General features: G+C 33.4%; 1 protein-coding gene across 5 annotated transcripts in view; it reads right to left on the bottom strand.

The window, feature by feature from the left end:
* Positions 1-21,939, bottom strand: part of RFX3 (regulatory factor X3) — a 296,633-nt gene that overhangs the window by 29,652 nt on the left and 245,042 nt on the right. For all 5 annotated transcript variants that reach the window (XM_012454573.2, XM_064361481.1, XM_064361483.1 and 2 more), the window contains 5 exons: positions 21,263-21,378; positions 20,619-20,773; positions 16,635-16,732; positions 13,077-13,226; positions 7,189-7,397 (listed from right to left, as the gene is read on the bottom strand). In XM_012454573.2, coding sequence (XP_012309996.1) covers positions 7,189-7,397; positions 13,077-13,226; positions 16,635-16,732; positions 20,619-20,773; positions 21,263-21,378 — 728 coding nt within the window. The remainder of the gene's footprint in view (positions 1-7,188; positions 7,398-13,076; positions 13,227-16,634; positions 16,733-20,618; positions 20,774-21,262; positions 21,379-21,939) is intronic.

The following is a 21,939-nucleotide window of genomic DNA, read 5'->3' as shown; positions in this document are numbered from 1 at the left end:
GGCTTGTTCAGGCACTTTAAACCTTAAAATATTCCTAATTTAGAATCAGAGTGAAGTGTGTTTGAGTGTTTCTATGTGTATGTTTCTTATCACTTTAATTTAGTGGCTTTCCTAAAGATTTTTGGCCTATGAACAACCATACTTTCTCAGAAGGAAGAGGTAAAATCTTACCTATGTCTCATTTTACAGTAAAGAATTATAAAACATCAGGCAAATGGAAAAACAAAAGACTGTACTTCTGTTTTCTGTTTCATTTTTCAACCTTGTTTAAATAGAGACTACTAATACATCAAATTGTATGCATTCAACTTGGCAAGTGACATATCATCATTGTCCATCTGAAACACAGAAGCCTTGGATTCTGTCTCTTCATTAACTGACTGTTGACCTCAAAAAGATCATTTCCCTGAGATGTTTTTCCTCTTGCATGAAAACAAAACCCTACTTTTAGTCTTAGCTAAGTAACATGCTTATTTAAAGGATAAAATAAGTTAAAGGATGTGAAATCAACTTATGAATGAATAGAACACTATTCAAATGTAAGTGACTGTGGTTATAATACACAGAATAGGAGGAGCTTTCATCATCCTCATTTATTTACGGGTAGCAAGAATAGCAATTATTATATGATGATGGCAGAGGACTTCTCATTTCTGTGAATCTATTTACTAAAATAATGATGATGATGATGATAATAATAATGATAAGCACGGGTTTGTAGTTACACAGACCCAAGTTACCACGATGTGATTTCAATTGTGATTACATAATATTTTGTAAGGTTCAAAGTTTAGCCTAAGAGTCAACTGACATAACATATGTGAAATCATAAGAAAACTATCCATGTAACTATACTGTTATATACATTAGTGTTAATAATATATTCATTATTATAAATAGTTAGGTCTAGTGAATGATATCTTAGAACGGATTACCTTAATGAATTCCTGAAGTTTACAACTCTATAAATAATTATTAAAAATAAATGAATACTTTCCTTTGCATGCCAAAATATATGACAACATTCTATATATAATTCTATCCATGACTTTTCCTAAAATTCAGTGACATATTACCAATTTGTAAAAATAATCTATAAGATTATAATATAATAGCTATGTGAAAATAAATATTTCTATTCCTATGGAAAAAACAATTAAAGCAGTGAATCACTTGCTAAAAAAAAAAAGCAAAAGCCACACAAAAATAAAATGTTATATAACATTTTTATCAATACTAACAATGACATGAAATAAATGATTTTTAAAGCAAAACATGTATAGAATATTTACTCCTAATTGCATTTATCTTGCTGAAGAAAGCTAGCAAATATTTAAAATTTTCAAATTTTAAAAATGTAAAGTATAAGACAAATGGCTAACAAACATACAAAAACATGACTAATCTTATTTAGAATTAAAGAAATGAAAATTAAAGTAAGATACCATATACAATCTATAAAACTGTCAGAAATTAAAAGACCCAATGTTATAGTTGGTTTGGAAAACTCTCCTTTACTTATCGAAACGTTTTGTTGAGGGAAATTTGGCAGTATGTATCAAAATTTAAAATGTCAAAACCTTTGATCCAGCAATCTATTCTAGAAATTTACACAAATGACCAAAGATAGTTAAAACTGCAGCACAATATTTGTACTAGTTAGGAACTAGGAGAAAAAGGTAAATATCCTTAAAAAGATAATCTAGTAGGATGCTGATTAAATAGATTATTGTTCATTTAGATAAATAATTTTCTGCAATTATTATAAAAATGAAGTAGGAATATAAGTAGTAACATAGAAAGGTGTTTATAATATAATGGTTAAGTTGAAGCAAGATATATGAGCTCATTTACATAAAAGCTCTCTATATGTCAAAAATTCCTACTCCTAAATTGGAATATCTAATACTTTATTAGCACTGAGATCACACACTTCATTAAACTAGTATTAGTCACTTTAAACATTTATATCCTTTTACTTGAACTTATCCAATGATATATGTATAATTATATATGAAGATAAACATAACAGTATTTTTAAAAACTGTATCAAAACACCAAAACCCATCTTAATGTTCAAGAAAAAGGGAATGTTTAAATAATGTATAAGGCATAAACATAATAAAATGATATGAGGACAATAAACATTATGTTTCTGAAGATATTAAATTGCAAGAAATGCTCAAGATATGATGGTAAATAAAAAGTGTTGAGAAAAAAATAGGTAAATAGTCTATGGTAAATAACTGGATCCCAATTTTATTTAACACAAAAAGCAAACATTTAACCAGTGGTAATTTCTGGGTAGAAGGTTTTTGTAGATCCTAGGTTATCTTTTTAAATAATTAATTAATTAATTTTTTTAGAGATGGGGGTCTTGCTGTATTGCCCAGGCTGGGGTGCAGTGATGCCATTATACTTCACTGTACCCTCGAACTCCTCGGTTCCAATGATCTTACCCTCTTCCCCTCCCATAGGCACTTGCTACCATGCCCAGCTAATTATTTTATTTTGTTAGAGATGGGGTCTCACTATGCTGCCCAGGCTGGACTCAAGTGATCCTCTTGTCTCAGCCTCCCAATTAGCTGGGATTACAGGTGCAAGCCTGTATTTACCAGAATTTCTAATGTGAGCACATATTAATTGTGTAATAAAAATATTTATTTTAAAATATGATATTAATTATATAATAATATAGAAAAACAATACTGAGTCAGGTGAATGTTAATAAATGTTTGCAGGAATAAATATCAGATACAGAATGAATTTTTTATATATTTCTAAGTTCAAATTTTAGGCCTTTGTATATCTCTTAAAATACAATAACCCTGAAATCATGTGAACAACTAAGGAGAATGTTCATAACAAGCAGTTTTCTGATATCATTTTAGAAATGCAAGTTTAACTTTTTCCAAGAAAACTCACATTTATTTATTCAGCAGATATTTATTGTGTTCCTACTCTATGGCAGGGTCTTGGTTCAGAGAAATCAGACAAAATTTGGTTTCAAAACAGTTCACATTCTGTTAGGTGAGACAGTCAGTAAATATATAGGTAGATAAAAAATATAAAGTTAGGGAATAATACATCTACAAATCAGGGCCAGAGATTGGAGAGTGATGGAGGCAGGCATTTTAAATTGGGGTATCTGAAAAATTCTTTCTGAAGAGGTGATAATCTGAGCAGAAACTGGATTGAAATGAGGAAATGAACACAGGTGAAGAGCTTTCCTGGAAGAAAGGAGAGCAAATAAAAGACCTGGGGGCAGAACTGTTTGCTGTGTTCAGAGAGCGGCCAGGAGGCTAATGTGGTAGGAAGGCAGTGAGCAAAGAGAAGAATACATGATAGGGCCTGGAGGTCCCTAGTGGCTGGACTGTGTAGGGTCTAGCAGGCCATGATAAGGCCTTTGGATTTCATTCTGAGTGTTTTGGAAACTTTTTGGATGGTTAGGCAGTCACCTTATTACAGCATACAATGCACATGTAATACTAAATACTGTTGGAAGTTTTTTTTTTAATTATTAATTCTCAATTATAATACCTAGTTATTTAAAAAAACACTGACAAGTAGACAAGTATGTCATGAAATTATTGTCATATGTTTAGAAAAGAATCAGTTGAATTGTATCATTAATGCTGTATCTACTTTATTATCTCTGTGTCAGGCCTCCGCTCTACATGCCAAGTATTAAATGACACAATTAACAGTTTAATTGGAATCCTATTGTCCGATTCAGACTTCTGTAAGATATGCTGTAAAACTGACTCCACTGAATTGTTGCTAAGTTACCATGAATTCAACTCTTTTTAAGATCAGAGTTGTAAACGTTAATTATTTTATAATGGACAAGAAATATCTTTGTATATTTATCTTTATAACTCATGGTGTGGAAATCGAAACACATACCCTAACACATGATAGTCAACCTGCCTCTTCTGAGTGTTTGAAGATGCATCACACCCTTCAGGTGAAAACATCACACCTGTGATCCTTATGTGAACTCTCTTTGAAAAGTGCTTACAGTTGATTAAAAAAGAGTATTACTTTTTGGAAGATTCATATATTGTCCAGTTTTAGGCAAAGTAGGCATGTTGTGCCTACTTTCAAGCCACAGTATCAAAGCTATACATTTCATTCTTTAAAAATGGGATATCTGAATGACCTTCAGGGTGGCCCTGAAGAATGCTCTCTTCTGTTATTCACAAAACACACAAGCTGAGAAATGGCCCACATAACATCTCCAATTCTACCCAAGAAAGACAGTGATTTTTTTTCCTGCCTCCCAGGGAACCACCATTAGTCGCTTAAAGCCAGGTTTGGCAAGGAGAGAGCCCCCATTCAGAGCAGAGCCTGTTTGCAGGGCTGTATCAGCTGCTACTATCATAATTCTCTGCAAGTTCATTTCTATATTTCTATGCATGTAAATATATACAAAGAATTTTAGAAATTAGAAGATTAAGCATCTGATTTCAGAACATGAAGTGTCTGTATATGTGATTACCAAATTTATAATGGCATTTACAAATTTACAAATTTTTGGCATCTGTAATGCCAAAAATATTTAAAAATATTCTAATTCTGCTTCTCTGATAGTTTGTGAATGCAATTTTTATTACTCAATATGTTCTTATGTATCAGAAAAAAACAGTTCAGATATTAAAGGTTCAAGTTTCTAAGCTATTGATTTTGCCTACCAGCAGGAGGTATGCATCTGTCTGAATGTGCCTTTCCTTCTGGGGCCCTGAACTGTACGCCTTCGAGTCTTTTTGAAATGAAAATAATAACCATAATAGTGTCTAATAATACAAGCCAATTATCCCCAACTCAGAGAGGACAGAGGGCAGGTAAGTGATGATCTACTGGGTGTGTATATCTGCAGAGAACTGAAATACAAGTAAGTAATTTTCTCTCCTTGCAAGATACCTGTAACAGATCTCTGTGGAGATGAAGGCTCTAGGGATGTATTTCTAAAACAATACCAACTAAATATAGAAGAAAAAGAACCCAACAACCACAGTAGAAGTAAGGGCAAGTCTGACACTAACAACATAAGAACACCGTAGGAAGAAAAAAACCACCTTGCTTTTTTGGATGTAGAGGATGGACTCTGCCTTTGGTGCTGTACGTTTTGGAACAGCCAGTCAGTGTACTGCTGTTTCATCAATCATCATGGAGCACATATACCATCTATGTTATTTTCTGAGAAAAACACTCAATAAATAAAAAATAAACTCTCGGGCAACTGGGAAAATATCTGAAATCCTAAAAATTGTTCCCGAATTAAAATTTCTAATTCTACCAATACTACAACTGTTGCTGCATCTACTTTGAGAACGCTGTGATAATGCATTTCAAATCCTCCCAGGAAAACTTAATTTCTTGTCAACACATTTCTCATTAACACCCAGATCTAAATCTAGCACTGGCTTCACTGATGCATACCAGTGGGTCACAGAGCCAGACAACACCTTAATAATGTGCTCCTAGAATTATGTGGGCTAAAGGTATTAAATATATGAGAGGCAGAACTGTGGAACTGTACAACTACAAAAACAAAAACCAAACAACAGCAAAAAACTGGCTGGCTTTCTTTCATTGCATTTGACCCTTGGGTAGACACTATACAGCAATTTTCAGGATGTTAGGACAATGTAACTCTTAATGAAACAGGTAATGTAGATCTATATGTTTACTTCAGTTTAAGAAATGCAAATTTGGACCAAATCAATGGAGAAAGAAAAAAGTCACTTAAAATAAAACCAAAGGAACTACCATCAAAATTAAAAGACCTCTGATTCCATCATTATAACCAATGGTGATAACAATATGTTATATAGTCTGGGTTCACTAAGTTTACAAGTACTATTAGTTCCTAAATTGTGTTATTCATAGTCTCTCCTTCCTCACAACCAGCTTTGGACTCATCACTGATGTCCAGATGATGACTATCATGTAGCCACAGATACAGTCAGGCGAATGTCCTGTGGCCACCACTTTCTGATATGTTCATGGCTGCACAGAATCTACACTAGAGACTGCCTATACTTTACAGCAGATATTAATCTTAGGGCCAAATCAGTGTGGCAGTTTTATCTAAAGAAGCTCAAAACTGAACTCTCACCACAAGAACCAATGCCAGAGTTAAAAATGTAATTTTCCCAACTTATGAAAGAGAATTCCACCTGCCAGTTCCATCCTACATATATAGTAGAAACACTGACCTACAAAGGTCATAAATGCTGGTTTTAATCTTTGTGGCAGAGTTATGGTCAACAGCTCATCCCAGCATTTGATGTATGTCATGTAATCAGAAAGCTCTTTTCTTCTGGGTGCTTCTATCGAAAATACATGTTTCTACCTATACTATTATAGTCAAAAAGTGATTTATATTATTAATAAGCTGTGTTACTGTCTAATAGATTATTGGCTATCATTAGAATCACCAGGAGAGCTTTCTGAAAAAATTCCTGATCACCTCCATTTCTATTTGCTATCTCTTAACCACCAAGATTTTGATTTAGTAGGTCTTGGGAGGCACCTAGGATTTTTTCCTTTTTTTACATTAATTCTGATGTGCAGCCAGGTTTGAATACAGTTACAACTGATAAAATTAAGAAGTTAAATAATAGTGCGGGGCATGCATCAGAATCAACTGAAGTACTTTTTAAAATATGACTTGCTGGGCCTTACCTCTACAGGTTCTGATACGGTAGATTTGGAGAAGGTGCTAAGAATTTGCATTTCTAACATGTTTCCAATTGATAATGATGCTACCAGTTTAGGGACATCACTAAACTAGAGAACAAAAAGGAGACTAGTGTTAGGCCTCAAGAAAGTAGCCTAAATAATGTATGTTGCAAAAGGGAGGACAGTAGCCCTTTTCTGATTACTGCTGAACACATTATCTAGACTGGAATCTCAGATGGGAACATCTGAGAACATCTAGGGCTTGGAGCAAGAGATTTCTTTTCCTAAAAGAAAGTTTGTTTCCCTAAGTTTCTTGGTACACTTCTATGATGTTGTAATCACTGAGTTGGGTTGAAGGTAGTTATAACAGGGAATTTCCACAAACTAAAGTCCTTACTCATTTCTTTTCTTCTGTCAGAGAAGCATATGCATACACATACACATACACATACATATTTGCAGAATATGAAGAAGAAAACTTAGGAAAAACTTAGATGATACCTGTAGAAAGACCATTTTAGCAGAAATTGCCTGGCGGCTTTAGGAAAACTGGGTCTTCCTTCATAGGGTTTCAGTGCTTGCATCATCACATTGTCAAGCCATGCAGCCCACTGCTCCAGGGTGCTCTGCTGCTGAAGAGTCATCTTGAAGTCTGTTTCTAGTCTCTGAACCATGTTGTCATCACACTGGCACACCCAGGAAGCCTGCTCCTGAGACAGTAACATGTAAAGCAAAGGAAAAGTTCAACTCAGCATCCTTTAATTGAATGTCAGCACACACACCAGATGCAAGAACAGAAAATTATAATAAAAGCTTCAAACAGTTAAATGAATCCAGAAAATAAACAATGACTTGTCAATTATTAAGGTAACACAATCTATCAGTTTTAAGGGATGAATATATTTCCTGGCCCACTCTGGTCCATAAAAAAGTGATGTCACATGTAAGTATGACTTGGTTTTTCTACATTAACTAGTCTGTGTAAAAGACCAAAATACATGATTACTTCAAAAAATAGAAGTTTGAACCTACAGTAGGCAGGGTTTTTCATTCTATTCAGCTTTCAAAAGTTATCTTTTTGCTCCCCATCAGATAAAACTTTAAAACCAATTCATTTAAGAAGATTTAGGGTAAGTCAGACAGACAAATAGACAGAATTGGCCCAAAGTGGTCTCCTCAAGATTAAAACAGAAATAAACACTGAATGGTACTAGGTAGAAGCATATGCTGTTAAGAGTTTTATGGATTGGGAACAGAAATCTCAAGGGCTATCAAGGCAAGGCTATGAATGCAAATTAATTCAGAGAACTGAAAACAACAATAACAACAACAACAAAAACTCTTTGGAGAAAATGTAGATATGCTTCCTGCCAAAAAAATGTGCTTATTGCAATTTTCCTTCTGGTTCTGGGTGGGAAATTTCATGTTTGGTAACAGCAATGAAAATAGGAACTTTTAAGGCTACTTTTCAGTGGTTGCCGTAAGCTTTGTAATGTTTCTAGTGCTATGTTGTATTTTGAGATTTAAAAAAACCTATTCACTCAAGGAAAAACCTAATTCTTTGGTAATGTAATATTTAACTAGGAATGAGAAGACATAGACTTTAGGTCTTTAATTAACGAAATTGACCTCAAACAATTAATTTATGTGGGTCTCAGTTTCCCTAAGCATAAAATTAGAGAAATAAAATTTAATGAAAAATTTTAAGCTAGGTTCATTGTGTCCAGATAATTTTGTCAAGATAGATGTCTTTGGAGAAGTGTCTTTGAGGCTTATATATATATATACACACACACATATATACACACACACACACACACACACACATATATACACATATATATACACACACATATATATACATATATATAAATTTTTCTCAAAAGAGTGTCTATAGCTTTTTTCTATATGCTCTCAAAAAATAAGTTCATTCAAATTGACAACTTCAACTGAATAAATCCATTTTCTCCATCCTCTAGTTCCAGTATCTCTCCTGATCCTACAGACTTTACCTATTTGAGGGAATTTCAACCTTGAGGCACTTCAAATGCAAAATGCCCCAAACTCAACTTATTTTATTTTCCCAGGGAAGCATACTGTTTCTTCTACATCTCAGCTGATGATACAATTCACTGTCTTTTTTTCTCTTATCTAATTAGTCATAAATCCTTTCAGATGTTACCTTCTAAATACCACTTTTAAATGTTTTAAGTATACTGAAATATAATTATAAAAAAATGTAAATATGAATAAGCAAAAAGGAACAAAATATTAAGAATACTTAAAATGACAACAGTAAGAGGTTATAACATGTTGATGTATGTACCTTTCAGACTTTCCACATGCATACATAAATATATCTATGCATATATTATCATATATACATATACTATATTATTTATGCATACATTTATATTTTAAATATATATTTGTATTATAAAACACATTCAAATATTTATACATGTTTTATATTCTTATAAGCTTATACATACTTAAATGTTTAAAATAAGAGGATCATATTATATTTTCTATTAGCTATTCTGCTTAGTTTCACTTAGTAATATATAATAACCATCTTTCCATGTAGGCAAATTAGACCTATATTTATTGTCCACTGAATGAATTTGTTTTATTTCATAATATACCATTATTTATATAACCAATCCCACATAGTTAGACATTTGTTTGTTCCAATATTTTAGTATTATAAATAAAGCTGTCATTAGTAGGATAGGTGTTTTTGTTTGTTTGCACATTGATAATTGGAAGGAGAAACTTACCAGTATTCATGAAGGAATTTAATTTCATTTTTTACCATAAATTCAAACTCACTATTTACTTGGCAGTTAGTTTTTGCCAAGAAAAGATAATTTAAAACCAAACTTAGAGAAATAAAACCACAGCACATTATTCTGGCTTTTCAAAGTACTTTATATTATACTTCATTTTAATACTCTCTAAAGTGAAAATATACTAACAATAGAGCACACTGTAAATATTCCCTTGTGAAACAAATATAGATATTTCAAGTCTATAATTGAAAAAGCTAAGGACATTTAGAGATTTTCTTAACTTAGAAAAAATATATATCCAAAATGAAAAGTAGTCATGAGTTTCAAAATCAGAATGCCTTTTAAATACAGAAACACAAGTATGTGCAATAGCTAAGTTACCAGGTCAGTTCACCCAAACCTATTTAGCCCATAATGTAGATTTCAAAGCCTACCCATTAACACACAGAAAAATTAGAGAATGATGCCATTGTAATACTATCAATTAAATGAAACAAGAAACCAATTATCCTGCAATAGAAAAATAAACACATAAAGAAAAGAAAATTTAATTAGAGGAGAATAAAGTAGTGAAAAGTGATATATGGATATCCTGAAAAGAACTTTTGGTACTTTCAAGCTCTTAGTGAATTATAATATTGACACATATGTAATTTCATTGTTTTAAATAGAAGTCTCCTTATTACAAGAGTGTCATTCTTATATTGTCAGATTATTGAGGTTCATGTTATAGGAGTTGGGATGCTTTCCAAATGAACTGAAGATGGGGATAATGGTGAAATGGGAGGCAAAGGACTCTGGGAAAATCTGGCAAAACTAGGAAAAGAAAAGGAAAGAAACAAGGGTGTTAAAGATGAAAAGAGCTAACTTGAGAAAGAGATTACTCATTAAAATGTACAGAGGTGTGAAAAGTAAAATATAGAAGGAAATGAAGGGCTCACTATTGTGTCATGGTACTCTGAAGAAAGGAAGACGGTTTTGGAGGGCAGATGCTGAATCATACTGGTTTCAGCAACAACGACTATCATGGTAGACCCAGAAAAACATGATACTTGAAAATAGAGGAAAAGAAAGGGTAATCTCAAAGTTGGTGGGCCGAGGGTAAGCAGTCTATTAGACATATCACTAATCATTAATATGCAAAGATTTATCAAGATGAATGCTTATAACAAGGGAAGAACTCATTTGTAGAAATAATTCATTGAACTGCAGATACTCAAATACATGTGTATTTATACATATAATAATGCTAACAGAACACTGAAAACCTTCCTCAGATATTATTAGAAATTATTCTCTAAAATGTTTTCTGTTATTGAGCTTAAATTACTTTTGAAACTAGAAGTTGCCTTACTTCTTCAACTTTTCTTAAGATACTTTTAAACATATCTTTCCTGCAAAAAGAATTGAAATAAATATTACAGTATAGATTTTAAGGCAATATAAACTTAATATTCTTGCTTATTCAATTAATGTAAATTATATTGAAATATATAAAGTAAATGGTTTTGTAAAGCTGAGAAAGTTTGTTCTTGTAAAGAACATATTTGTATGTGTGTATGTGTTTTCGTAGACAGAGTTTTTTTGAAACTTTATATAATAATTTAAAGATAGATAGATAGACAGATAGATAGAAGTTTGACCCAATCCATGAAAATCACAATGAACAACTAATTTATTATACTCTACAATGGATCAAGCCCAAATATTACTTTTTGATATATTTTAAATGATAAAAGTAGGTGAGAAGTAGAAATTAAAATATCTAGAAAATAATAATTAGTTTACTTTTAAACAATGGTATTTTTTTTTAACAGCCTTATTGAGATGTAATTCACATATTATACAATTCATTCATCTAAAGTATGCCATTCAAAGGCTTCTTTTAGTATATTCACAAAGCTGTACATCACTCACCACAATCAATTTTAGACCTTTTCATTTTTTCTCAAAAATTAACCCCATGCCTCTTATTTGTTACCTCCCAATCTTCTCAATCCCCCAGCCCTAGGCAACCACCAATATACCTTCTGTCTGTACAGATTTATCTATTCCCGAATTTCATATGAATGGAATCATGCAATGTGTAGTCCTTTGTACCTGGGTTCTTTCCACTTTAGCATAATGTTTCCAAGATTCATCTATGTTGCAGAATGAATCAGAACTTCATTTCTTTTTATTGCCCAATAATATTCCATTGTATGGATAGATCACATTTTGTTTGTTAATCAGTAATGCCCATTTGGGTTGTTTCTGCTTTTATGTGGCTGACACAGTGCTGCTATGAACATCTATTTTTGTGTGGGCATGTTTTCATTTCTCTTGGGTATATAACAAGGGGTTGAATTGCTGAATCATATGATAACTCCATGCTTATCTTTTTGACAAATTGCCACACTGTTTTCCTAAGTGGCTACAGGATTTTATATTCTGAACAGCAGTGTATGAGTTTCCATTTTTTTCACATCCTCACCAATGGGATATATTTTTATCTGTCTTTTTGCTTAGACCCATTTTAGAGTATATGAAATGGCACCTCACTGTGGTTTTGACTTGTATTTCCCTGATGGCTAATGACACTGAGTATCTTTTAATGTGCTTATTGGCCATTTGTGTGTTTTTTTTGGGAAACATCTATCTACTCAGATGTTTGTCCATATTTAATCAGGTTGTCTTTTACTACTGGGTTGTAATAGTTCTTTATATATTCTATATCCAAGTCCTTTATCAGATATATGATTTGCAAAACTCTTCTTACATTCTTGGGGTTGTCATTTCACATTCTTGATGGTCTCCTTTGAAACTCAAAACTTTAAAATTTTGATTACGTACAGTTTATGTAGTTTTCCTTTTGTTGCTTATGCTTTTGGTGGACAATGGTATTGTTTATATACAGCAACATTTAGATTCATTACTTTAGTATCAGAAATAAAATATTGATATTGAAATTTCATAATGTTTCTAACTTGGCTTTCAAAGTGTACTTTAAAGTACAAGTGGGTAACCGGATCACAAGGTTAAAAAATATTTTTTCATTGAACTATTACAATAGCCGAACTTACTGCACATAATCCTTTTCAAGTGAATAAATATTTACTAGGCAGATATAGTAAACTTTGAAATAGAATTGTTCTTAGTTTTTCAAGGAGGGGCACTTAGAAATATCTCTGCATGTCATGGTACAAATTATTAAATACATAAGCAATAATCTAAGATAGGTGCTATATGGTGGGGAAAGTGAAGCCACAGTAGTTAAGCAACCTGCCCAAGATCTCACAGCTTATAGATGAAAAGAGTTTAATTTCTTGCCTGTCTATCTTTAATGACTGTGACCTTTATTATTCCACTAACTATTCAGCAAACCCTGGTGATACATTATGTTGTCTTTTAGAACTGTAAATGTGAGCAGACTTTAACCACAAACATGGAAGTAGTATAGCTGTATCTGGGTCAAGCTTCTCTCTTTCAGGACACTGTGAATATAGATGCTGCCTGTGTATAGATGAGACTTTGAAAACAAATTTTGATGATTCTAATTAAGAAGAACAAATTGGGTATCTTTCCTTAAGAGACATACTTCACAAGAAAATAGAGTACCTGGACATTGGCAAAGTCGACACGGTTGAGGTCATTGAGCATCTGGTTGATTTGGGAAGTGTTCTGAAGCACTGCACGAGCTGCCTGGGCCAGGTGATTGAGCGATGTGTATCTTCGCAGAGTCTGGGCAAAGGCACTTACAGCGGCAACCTGTAAAGCAATCCAATTAAGTTGGGATTCTGTTTTCTCTGGTAAAAGAAACCACTGCAGTCTTCGAATATTTTTTCCCTTGCCAAATTTTAAATGCTTGCCCCTGACACTTATTTAAAAATCGTTTGGTGAGAGAGTTTACTTGTAAAGTATAGCATTTAAATCTCTAAACCAAGTATTATTTTTCTTTTTAGTAGGTTGAGGTCAAGACTAAAACAAACTCCCCCATTCTTTGATGTCTGAGTGTAGCATTAATTAAATCAGCCTTAGGCCAGGCGCAGGGGCTCATGCCTGTAATTTCAGCACTTTGGGAGGCTGAGACGGGAGGATCATGAGGTCCAGAGATCGAGACCATCCTGGCCAACATAGTGAAACCTCGTCTCTACTAAAATACAAAAATTAGCTGGATGTGGTGGCGTGCGCCTGTAGTCCCAGCTACTTGGGAGGCTGAGGCAGGAGAATTGCTTGAACCCAGGAGGTGGAGGTTGCAGTGAGCTGAGATTGCGCCATTGCACTCCAGCCTGGCACCTGGTGACAGAGCGAGACTCTGTCTCAAAAAAGAAAAAATTAAACCAGCCTTGCAAGGAACTACTCATTCACAGTGAGAAATGACTTTGAGTAGGGAAGGAGGAAAAATGGTGGTTTTCATTTCTTTTTAACTGCTCTTTGGATAGCCAACGAGAAACTAGGCAAATTTTAAAAGTAGGGATGTACAGTTTGGTTTTTCAAATAAAAAGAGATCTGAACACTCCTACTCTTTAAATTGAATTTAAAAATGCATGTCAGAGCATTACCATTCAGATGTATTCTTACTACCTTTATTTTGTAGAAACAAGTAAGTTTGAGGTGAAATTATCAGAAGCAAACAATCAGAAGAGGCATTTTTTAGAATTAGAGTTTCTTTAAAAGGGCTATGCGGTAAATCTCTATTTGCCTCTCAAAATCTACTTTCCATTTTTCTTCATCTTGTTCTGTGCCCAGGAAGATTGATCTGAATGGACCACATTAACCTCCCACCTTGTTCTCTGGCTTCCACCTGGGTTTGACCAATGACAGGCACTGGCAGGAGATGAAAGAATGGGAAGAAACAGTGGTTACTAGGGTACTTATTCTCTACAACCTCTGCTTGCTGCCTGTTTTAGCAGAGCCTGCCTTCTTTTTCTAATGTTACCACAGTCCTGAGGGAAAGACTTGATCTCCTAATGCCACAGCTTTCACCTTTCACCCCTTCATTCCTAGGGATGGTTAGGATTCCCACTATTGCTAGCCCTGGGATGCTTTACTATTCCTCCCTGGTTTTTTTTAACTTTGTTCATACCTTTGGAGATAAACTCTTCTTAAACATTCTTAGATTATCCCTACCTTTGGATGCACGATTTCTTTCCTGTTCAGATCCTGAGTACAGCAGTTATGTTGAAAGATAGCAAAGATAATGCAAAAAAATTCTAGATAAAATCTAAATCTCATAATCTCAAGGAAATTTGTTATGTGCACAATATAGATTTAATGATTTTAATCTTTTAAATATATATTTAAAATCTGACATGTTTACAGGGATGTATAGTATTGTACTCAATCACTGTATGGGTATATAAGGTGCAAGTAGTTGAATGATCAGTTGGGAGTGGTAGAGGGTGTTCACAGGGAACAGGATGCTGAATCTTGACAGTGAGATGCTTGAGGACTATTTGCAACTCAGGGGACGCTCAAAAGAATCTTATTCCATTTTTGTGGTTTAAATTAATCCAGTATATACTATGTGCCAGGCTCTGGGTTAAGTGTCTTACATATATTATCTTATTTAAGTCTCATAACTATCCTATTAGACATATAGTATGATTTAAAGAAGTAGTTTGCTCAAGGTTGCAAAGAAACTCCATTAGTGATGGGAACTAACCCGGGCATTTTGATTCCAAAAGCCATAGTAGTTGGAATGCTGTCTCCTGTGTCAGGGTAAATTGTCTCCATTAATTGAATGTGGAGAGGAAAAAAAGACTACATATCAGTGAAACCAGAAGAGATGGCACCCTCTACTGTAGTGAATCATTCAAGCCAACTCTGGAGGTCAATGAGATGGCCAGTGTTGCAACTGCATTGTTACCACATTCACTTTGACAGTACTAGGAAGGGAAGTGCTTTAACTGTTTGAGATATTGTTACAAATGTGACTGACAGAAAGTTGAAAAGGATTCCTCGATCATAATCAAAGACAGTCTTCTTTTTTGCACACCTCAATGTGGTACTCTACAACAGCACTGCCAAAGAGAACTCTCTGCAGTGATGGACATGCTCTACGTATATGCTGCCTAATACGGTAGCCAGCAGCCAGAGGAGGCTACTGAGCACTCGAAATGTAGCTAATGTGACTGAGGAACTAAATTTTTCATTTCACTTAATTTAAAATTCTAATTTAAATAGCCACGCAAGGCTGGCCCTAGTGGATAGCCACATGTGACTGGCCCTACTGTGACAGCACAGCTCTAGAGGAACAATCTAATGTGGGCACATCAATGAAATGTTGCCTTCTATATGTTCTGGAGAGTTTTACTGCAAACTTTAAGCCCAAGCAAAAGAACTAGAGGCTACTTATGTTCCCATAGAGGTTTATCAGCTAAAATAACTTCCATTTATCAACTCTGCCCCCAGATTCAAGGGCAAGGTATATTGTTGGAGTCTGATAGTAAATACAGTCATTGACAAGAAGCCACAAATGTGATTTCTGATACCAAGATTTAAATAAAATTTAGAATTTGTCCCATCTTGCTATGGGGATGTGTTCACAGATAAACTGAAAGTAACATGGCTGATAGAAGACAAAGTACAGACTAAAATTTACATCTCTAGCTAAATAATCCACATTCCTGAGATAATATTGATTAATTGTGAGTTAATTATTCACTTGATTCATAAAAGCATTCTCCAGTGTTTAAAAAAACCCCAAAACATCCTGAAAAAGCAAAAGAATATTAATTTTTATGAACTTTTCTGCATAAGTACAGGAGGAAATTTTAGAAATAGAAAATTCCTTCAAATGGAAACTATTTGAATATTCTAGGCTATTACTTTAATATTTAAAATTAAACATTTATGGTTTATATGCTTCTTATATAGTTTAGAATATATATCTATATATCTATATATATCTAATGTATTGTTTAGAAAGATCTTGTAAATGCACCACACTTAAGAAGCTTCTCTAGTCTCTTTGAAAGGAACATTGTCAAACATCTCTTGTGCAAGTTCTTTATTACATGGTTATAAAATACAAATATAAAAATCAGTTTTAAAAGATGATGTATATTATAACCTCGACATTTTATATAATACCATTTGATAGGATAGATGTAAAGTTCACAGTTCAGAATAATTTCCTAAACACAAAAGAAAAAGCAAAGACATAAAGTATACCTTGGTTTGTATCATTCTCTGTGGAATATTGTTCATGGCATTGGAAAGCCAACCTTCAAGGCTTTTTGCAAAATTTCGAATGGCTTGGGTCAAGGCACCTAAACATTGAAGAATAAAAGCAGAATGAAAAAGGTATGAAATAATATTAATCTTTACGCTAGAATAAAAGAAAACGCTTGTACACAATATCTGATAAAGCACAGAATTCGTATTGACCTCATTGATGACACTTTAACATTATTTCTAACTTTTTAAAGCATCCAAGAATTATATATTGGGCTTTTTCTTTTAAAGTTATTTTGTTCCCAGATACTTATGACACTATTTTGGGAAAAAAAGGATACAAACATTTTTGCTTACAGCAACATATACCAGTTGTGAATATACTTATAGAATTTTCTTGCTTGAAAAAAGCATTCCTTTCATTAGCAGTTTTGTGATAAAGGCTATGTATTTTCTTAGAAATTCTTCATCTTGTTTTTTCAAGCTCCTAATCTATTTTCATTTCTTTTATTAAAAAGAAAAATAACGCAAAGCTTTCTCTATGTAACTATTTACTTAAAAATCTACGAATTGTAGTAATTCTCTCATTGTTTAAAAGGTAAAAATTAAAGTTGTCTGAATTGAAATTTTTGAATAACTATTTTCCATTTCACTTGGCAGGTAGAGATAAAAGATCAGTAGGATAAAACTGCAGTCACAGAAACCCATATTCTTAAGATATTCCTAAAATAGTTCATTCTGTATTCTTGATGTATCTGTTAAAACGTGAAATAGGGATAGGTCCCATGACAGAAGATTTTATGGTGGTCATAAAATGATTAGAAACATCTTTAGTTATCAGTGTTGACTATGACTATTTTATTAGAAAAAAATCTGCTTATTGAGACTGCTCTATATTAGAGACAGAATACTTTTCTTGTTCAACAAGTAATTCAGTTATTAATAGTATTTTACTTCTTGTGCCTAAGGCTCCACAGTAGTGAAGAGAACAATTTTAGATATTTAGTAGATAAGTGTCTGAAGCACCCACAACACAAAATTAATCTTTGTAGCTTCTCTATCATGGGGTAGGTATCAAAATATGCTGTCTACTATAAGAAACACAGCCCCAAGAATATTAATGTTACTAATAGGCTTAAATTCCTTGGTTTTTCTTTCTGTGCTCAAATGAGTCTGACATGATTCTCTATGACTTCTGTTAAGAGCAGGTGTTAGAAATAATTTCACTTACTCATGTTATTTGCCAACAATATAAATTTTACTATTCCAATAATAAAGACAACTAAATGTGTTTTTAAGAGATTTGTTTAACTATTCAAAACTGGAAAGACAAGATTGGAATGGGCTAAATTTTGGCTAGGAAAAACACTAAAGCCGTGCAGATCCTTAACCACGAGGATCACCTATTGGAAACACTGAATTTGAAATTTCTTGAGAATTAATCTCTTGAAACCTCCAAAGCTTCCCACTTTAGCCAAAAAAAGGAAAAAGAAAGAAAAATATTTTTCTGTTGTATCATGTGCTAGAACCATGGAGGGCAGGCATGAATGAAAATGAAAAAGAGTGAAAAAAAATTTGTTCAAGGTTAATTTTGGCAATCTGCATTTTCCATTTTTCCTACAATGAGTGTACAATAATTACTTAATCTGAAAAGTAACCCCCAAATCTATAAATGTTACTTTAAAAATATTTATTATGGACCTTGTTTTATCTAGATAAATTTAATGCAAGGAAAATTAGATAAGAAAATGTCTATTTTGCATTTTAAATAATTGTGAGGTTTTTTTTCTACTAAATCATATTCTGGGCCACCTTTGGTTATACTTGTAATTGTACATTTAAGTGTTGCCCATTGAGTGTTCATACAATTAATATTTTTTTCTTTTTCAGATAAATGTATTTTAGAATATAGTAGCTTCAAGCTGACTTTAAATTAGTGTGATGTGCAGACTTTTTTTTAGCTAAAAAAAGAAATCCCATCTGGACAGAAAATGGTAGAGTGAAGTGCTAGTAGCCAGGAAAATACAATTTTTAAAAATAAAATTAAGTTCGCTGTCTCTATAGGGATTCTTGTATGTACAAAATTGTGCAGATTGACAACTTTCAAAGGCCCATGAATGGATGGTTTGAAATTTAAATTCTATTCTAAAGCTGATTTGTCTCAACCTGCTCAAGATTAATATTAAAATGCATACAAACAGAAGATAGCTATCTAAATTGTATTTTAAGCTTTATTTTGTTATACCTCATTGTAGAACGGGAATTAAATTTCCAAATTTCCCTGATAGAGTGGTATATCAATCAATGCATCTTATAATTTCAGAGAAACTATAAAACTATTCAGATGTCGGCTGAATGTAGAGACAAGCTTTTTGACAGAATAAAAAGGTTTTCAAATCAAAATTTGCAAAAGACAAAGATCAGTGTATTGTGTACTTAAAATTAGGGGCTTAAATCAAACTAAAATTGATACAAGATTTAAATTAGGGAACTGTTAAGTTCACAAGTTAAAGTCTTATGATGCTGTTACAGAAGCAAAAGATTTTAGAACTGTTTAATGAAAACTGATGTTGTTGATTTGCCTCAAAAAAGAAAATACTTGCTGACATCCCTTCTTTTATCTCATGAGAAAAATTTTATGTTGGTAACAAGATGTCATAGGCTAATGAGCTACCCTATGCAACTTCTTATAAACATCTCTAGAGATTATCACTCAGAGCACAGGAAGCAAGAGAAAAACAAGGAAAATCCGATTCTGGAACATAAATCGGTAGAGAATTTAGCTAGTGAAACTTTCCAAAAAACCACTTTTAATCAACCTTTAGTCAGGGAACTTGGTGTAGATAGAGTAGACTGTATTAGCAATTTACAAAATTTTGAGATAATGTCAACTAATATTTTTTTACTTATTCCTACATAAATTTATGTGTGTTCATTAATATTATATGGAAATATGTTTGAGCATATATTTTAAGGTGGTCAGGAACATATTAAAGATCTCATACCTTCTACTGTTGTCTTTTATTATTTAGAAAAAGGTGTAAGCATACAAATGTTAATATCTTCCCCTTTTGTTCTACTAAATTCTTATTTTCGGATTTTCTAGAATAACACAAATCATCTGTGACGAGTATACGTACACAGTGGCCAATTTCACAAGCTACATGCTTGCTTTTACTTTATTAATGTCAACGTAGAATAGAAACTGTCTCATTTCTTAAAAAGTTAAGGTAACTAGTGTGTACTTATATAGATGTAGGCATAAAATAGTTTCAGCTGCCTTTAACAGTATCTGTGGTAGCGTTTATATAGATACTTGCAGAAAATAGCTTTGTTTGCTACAAAGTAGTTTAAAAAGCACCATCACTTAAAAAGGTAATTTAACCTATCTATGTAATTCCCATTTTCTTCATAGTGGGACTACAATGCTTGTATAGTTACAAAGATTTTTCTCTCAAAATGCCAGTTAACCATTACTGTTAATGGAAACTGCATTTGTAGTTCTTAACATGATGTAGGTGACAAAGTAAATGCTGTTATAATGGAATTCAACTTTACTAGAAATCAAGATAGATTCACTTCAAATCAAAAGGAACCATGAAGGAGGCTAGCCTAGCAATTACAGATTTCCAAAATTTTTGGCTTTACGAAGGGGACTCTGTCCTTGGGTAGAATAATTTTTACATGGTTGACTGGCCTTGTAGTGTTCTTGCAATTAGTTTACTGGGCTGTTACATCTACCGGTTGGCATATATATGTGTGTGTGTGTGTGTGTGTATATACTGAAAAATAGATAATCTTTTCCCTTTTAGTACAGTTTTGCTTTAGGTGGCTTTTAAGCAGTATTCTGTGCTGCATGTTTTCTTTCTGGCAAATCTAAATGAAATTAGAATCATTCTAGATTGCAATGTCACTTCTCAAAACTTCCTGGGTGGAATGTATGAGAATAAAAGCATCCATACTCGTCTGCATTTAACTTACTAGGAATAGGTCTAAGGACGTCGGGGATGAGAATCTCCACCAAAGCCTGGTACATCCCATGGTCACAGTTACACATCCATTTCAGGATAGACTCATGTTTGCACAGAGTTATCAGCTTTGCTTTCGGAAGTCGACTTTCTATTTCACTCAGATTGCTGGTGTGAATAAATGTAGCAAATGAATAGATGGCAAATGAGGATAAAAAAGAAAATGGACTTTACAAATAGTTTAAGTTTACCAAATATTACTGAGGTTAGAACTATACCACCATTGCACTGGTGCCACACAGCTGGATAGATAGATAGATAGATAGAGAGATAGATAGATAGATAGATAAAACACTCCCCCAGAGCTGTCTATGCACATTCATATTTTCTGACGGTATGAAAGGCAGATATGATAGTAATTCCATGAGGATGAAATAACTATACCACAGTCCCCCAAATCAATACAAATGGGAGCTATATATACAGACTGAAACCTCAAGAGAGCAGTTTGTGGTTTATTTCCAGGATGGCCAAAACATCAATCTATTCATTTAATGTTATCAAGAAAGGTTCACAACTGGTATACATATCTCTAATTTATTAGCTGTGACATCTACTCAGCCATGAAAATGAACTGGAAAAGATGTTGATTCTGACCTTGATTCAGTAATGGTAGTGCCATCAGTTGGAGTAGAGGGAGAATAGCGCCAGAATGTTTGCCACAATTTTTCTATCAGGCTAAACTGAAGATTCACAACAACATCCAATATTGCCTAAAAAACAAAATGGTATCAGCGTTACCTTACAATATTACTTACGGGACTGTGTGAGGACAGCCTAATATGACACAAGTTTTCCCATGTGCTCGTAAGTTAACATGGTGAAACGACACTAAATTTTACCAAAGCAAGTGGAAGAAACAACAGTAACAACAACAAAAACTAGCTAGGAAGAAGATGAAAGGGGGAAAAACTCTTGGAAGATTAAGCAGCATAACATTCTTCTCAAAATGGACTCATGCCACCCTCACTTCTACCTCTTTTTTCTTTCGTTTTTATTCTTGCTTTCCTTCCTCTCCAGTTTCTTTCTTTTTCAAATTCCTTTACCTACTACTTCCTTCTGCCTCTATAGCTATTGTCACCCAACCTATTCTCAGACCTTGAAGGGTACAGAACATAGATTCAATTTACATCAGTCCTCTTTGGGCTAGGTAACCACTGACCATCAAAGAGGATGACAGCGAAGGGTGTGGAGGTGCTTTTGTGTGGCAGATGGAGTTACAGCTGAATTAGAATTAGCTTTGTCTAAGGCAGGTGACCAGGGGTTCCAGTGTG

Source organism: Aotus nancymaae, unplaced genomic scaffold (assembly GCF_030222135.1).
Source record: "Aotus nancymaae isolate 86718 unplaced genomic scaffold, 86718_ANA_hifiasm-v0.15.2.pri h1tg000041l, whole genome shotgun sequence".
Lineage (NCBI taxonomy): Eukaryota > Metazoa > Chordata > Mammalia > Primates > Aotidae > Aotus > Aotus nancymaae.
Note: the sequence above shows the minus strand (reverse complement) of the source record. Positions and strands in the feature narration are given on the sequence as shown.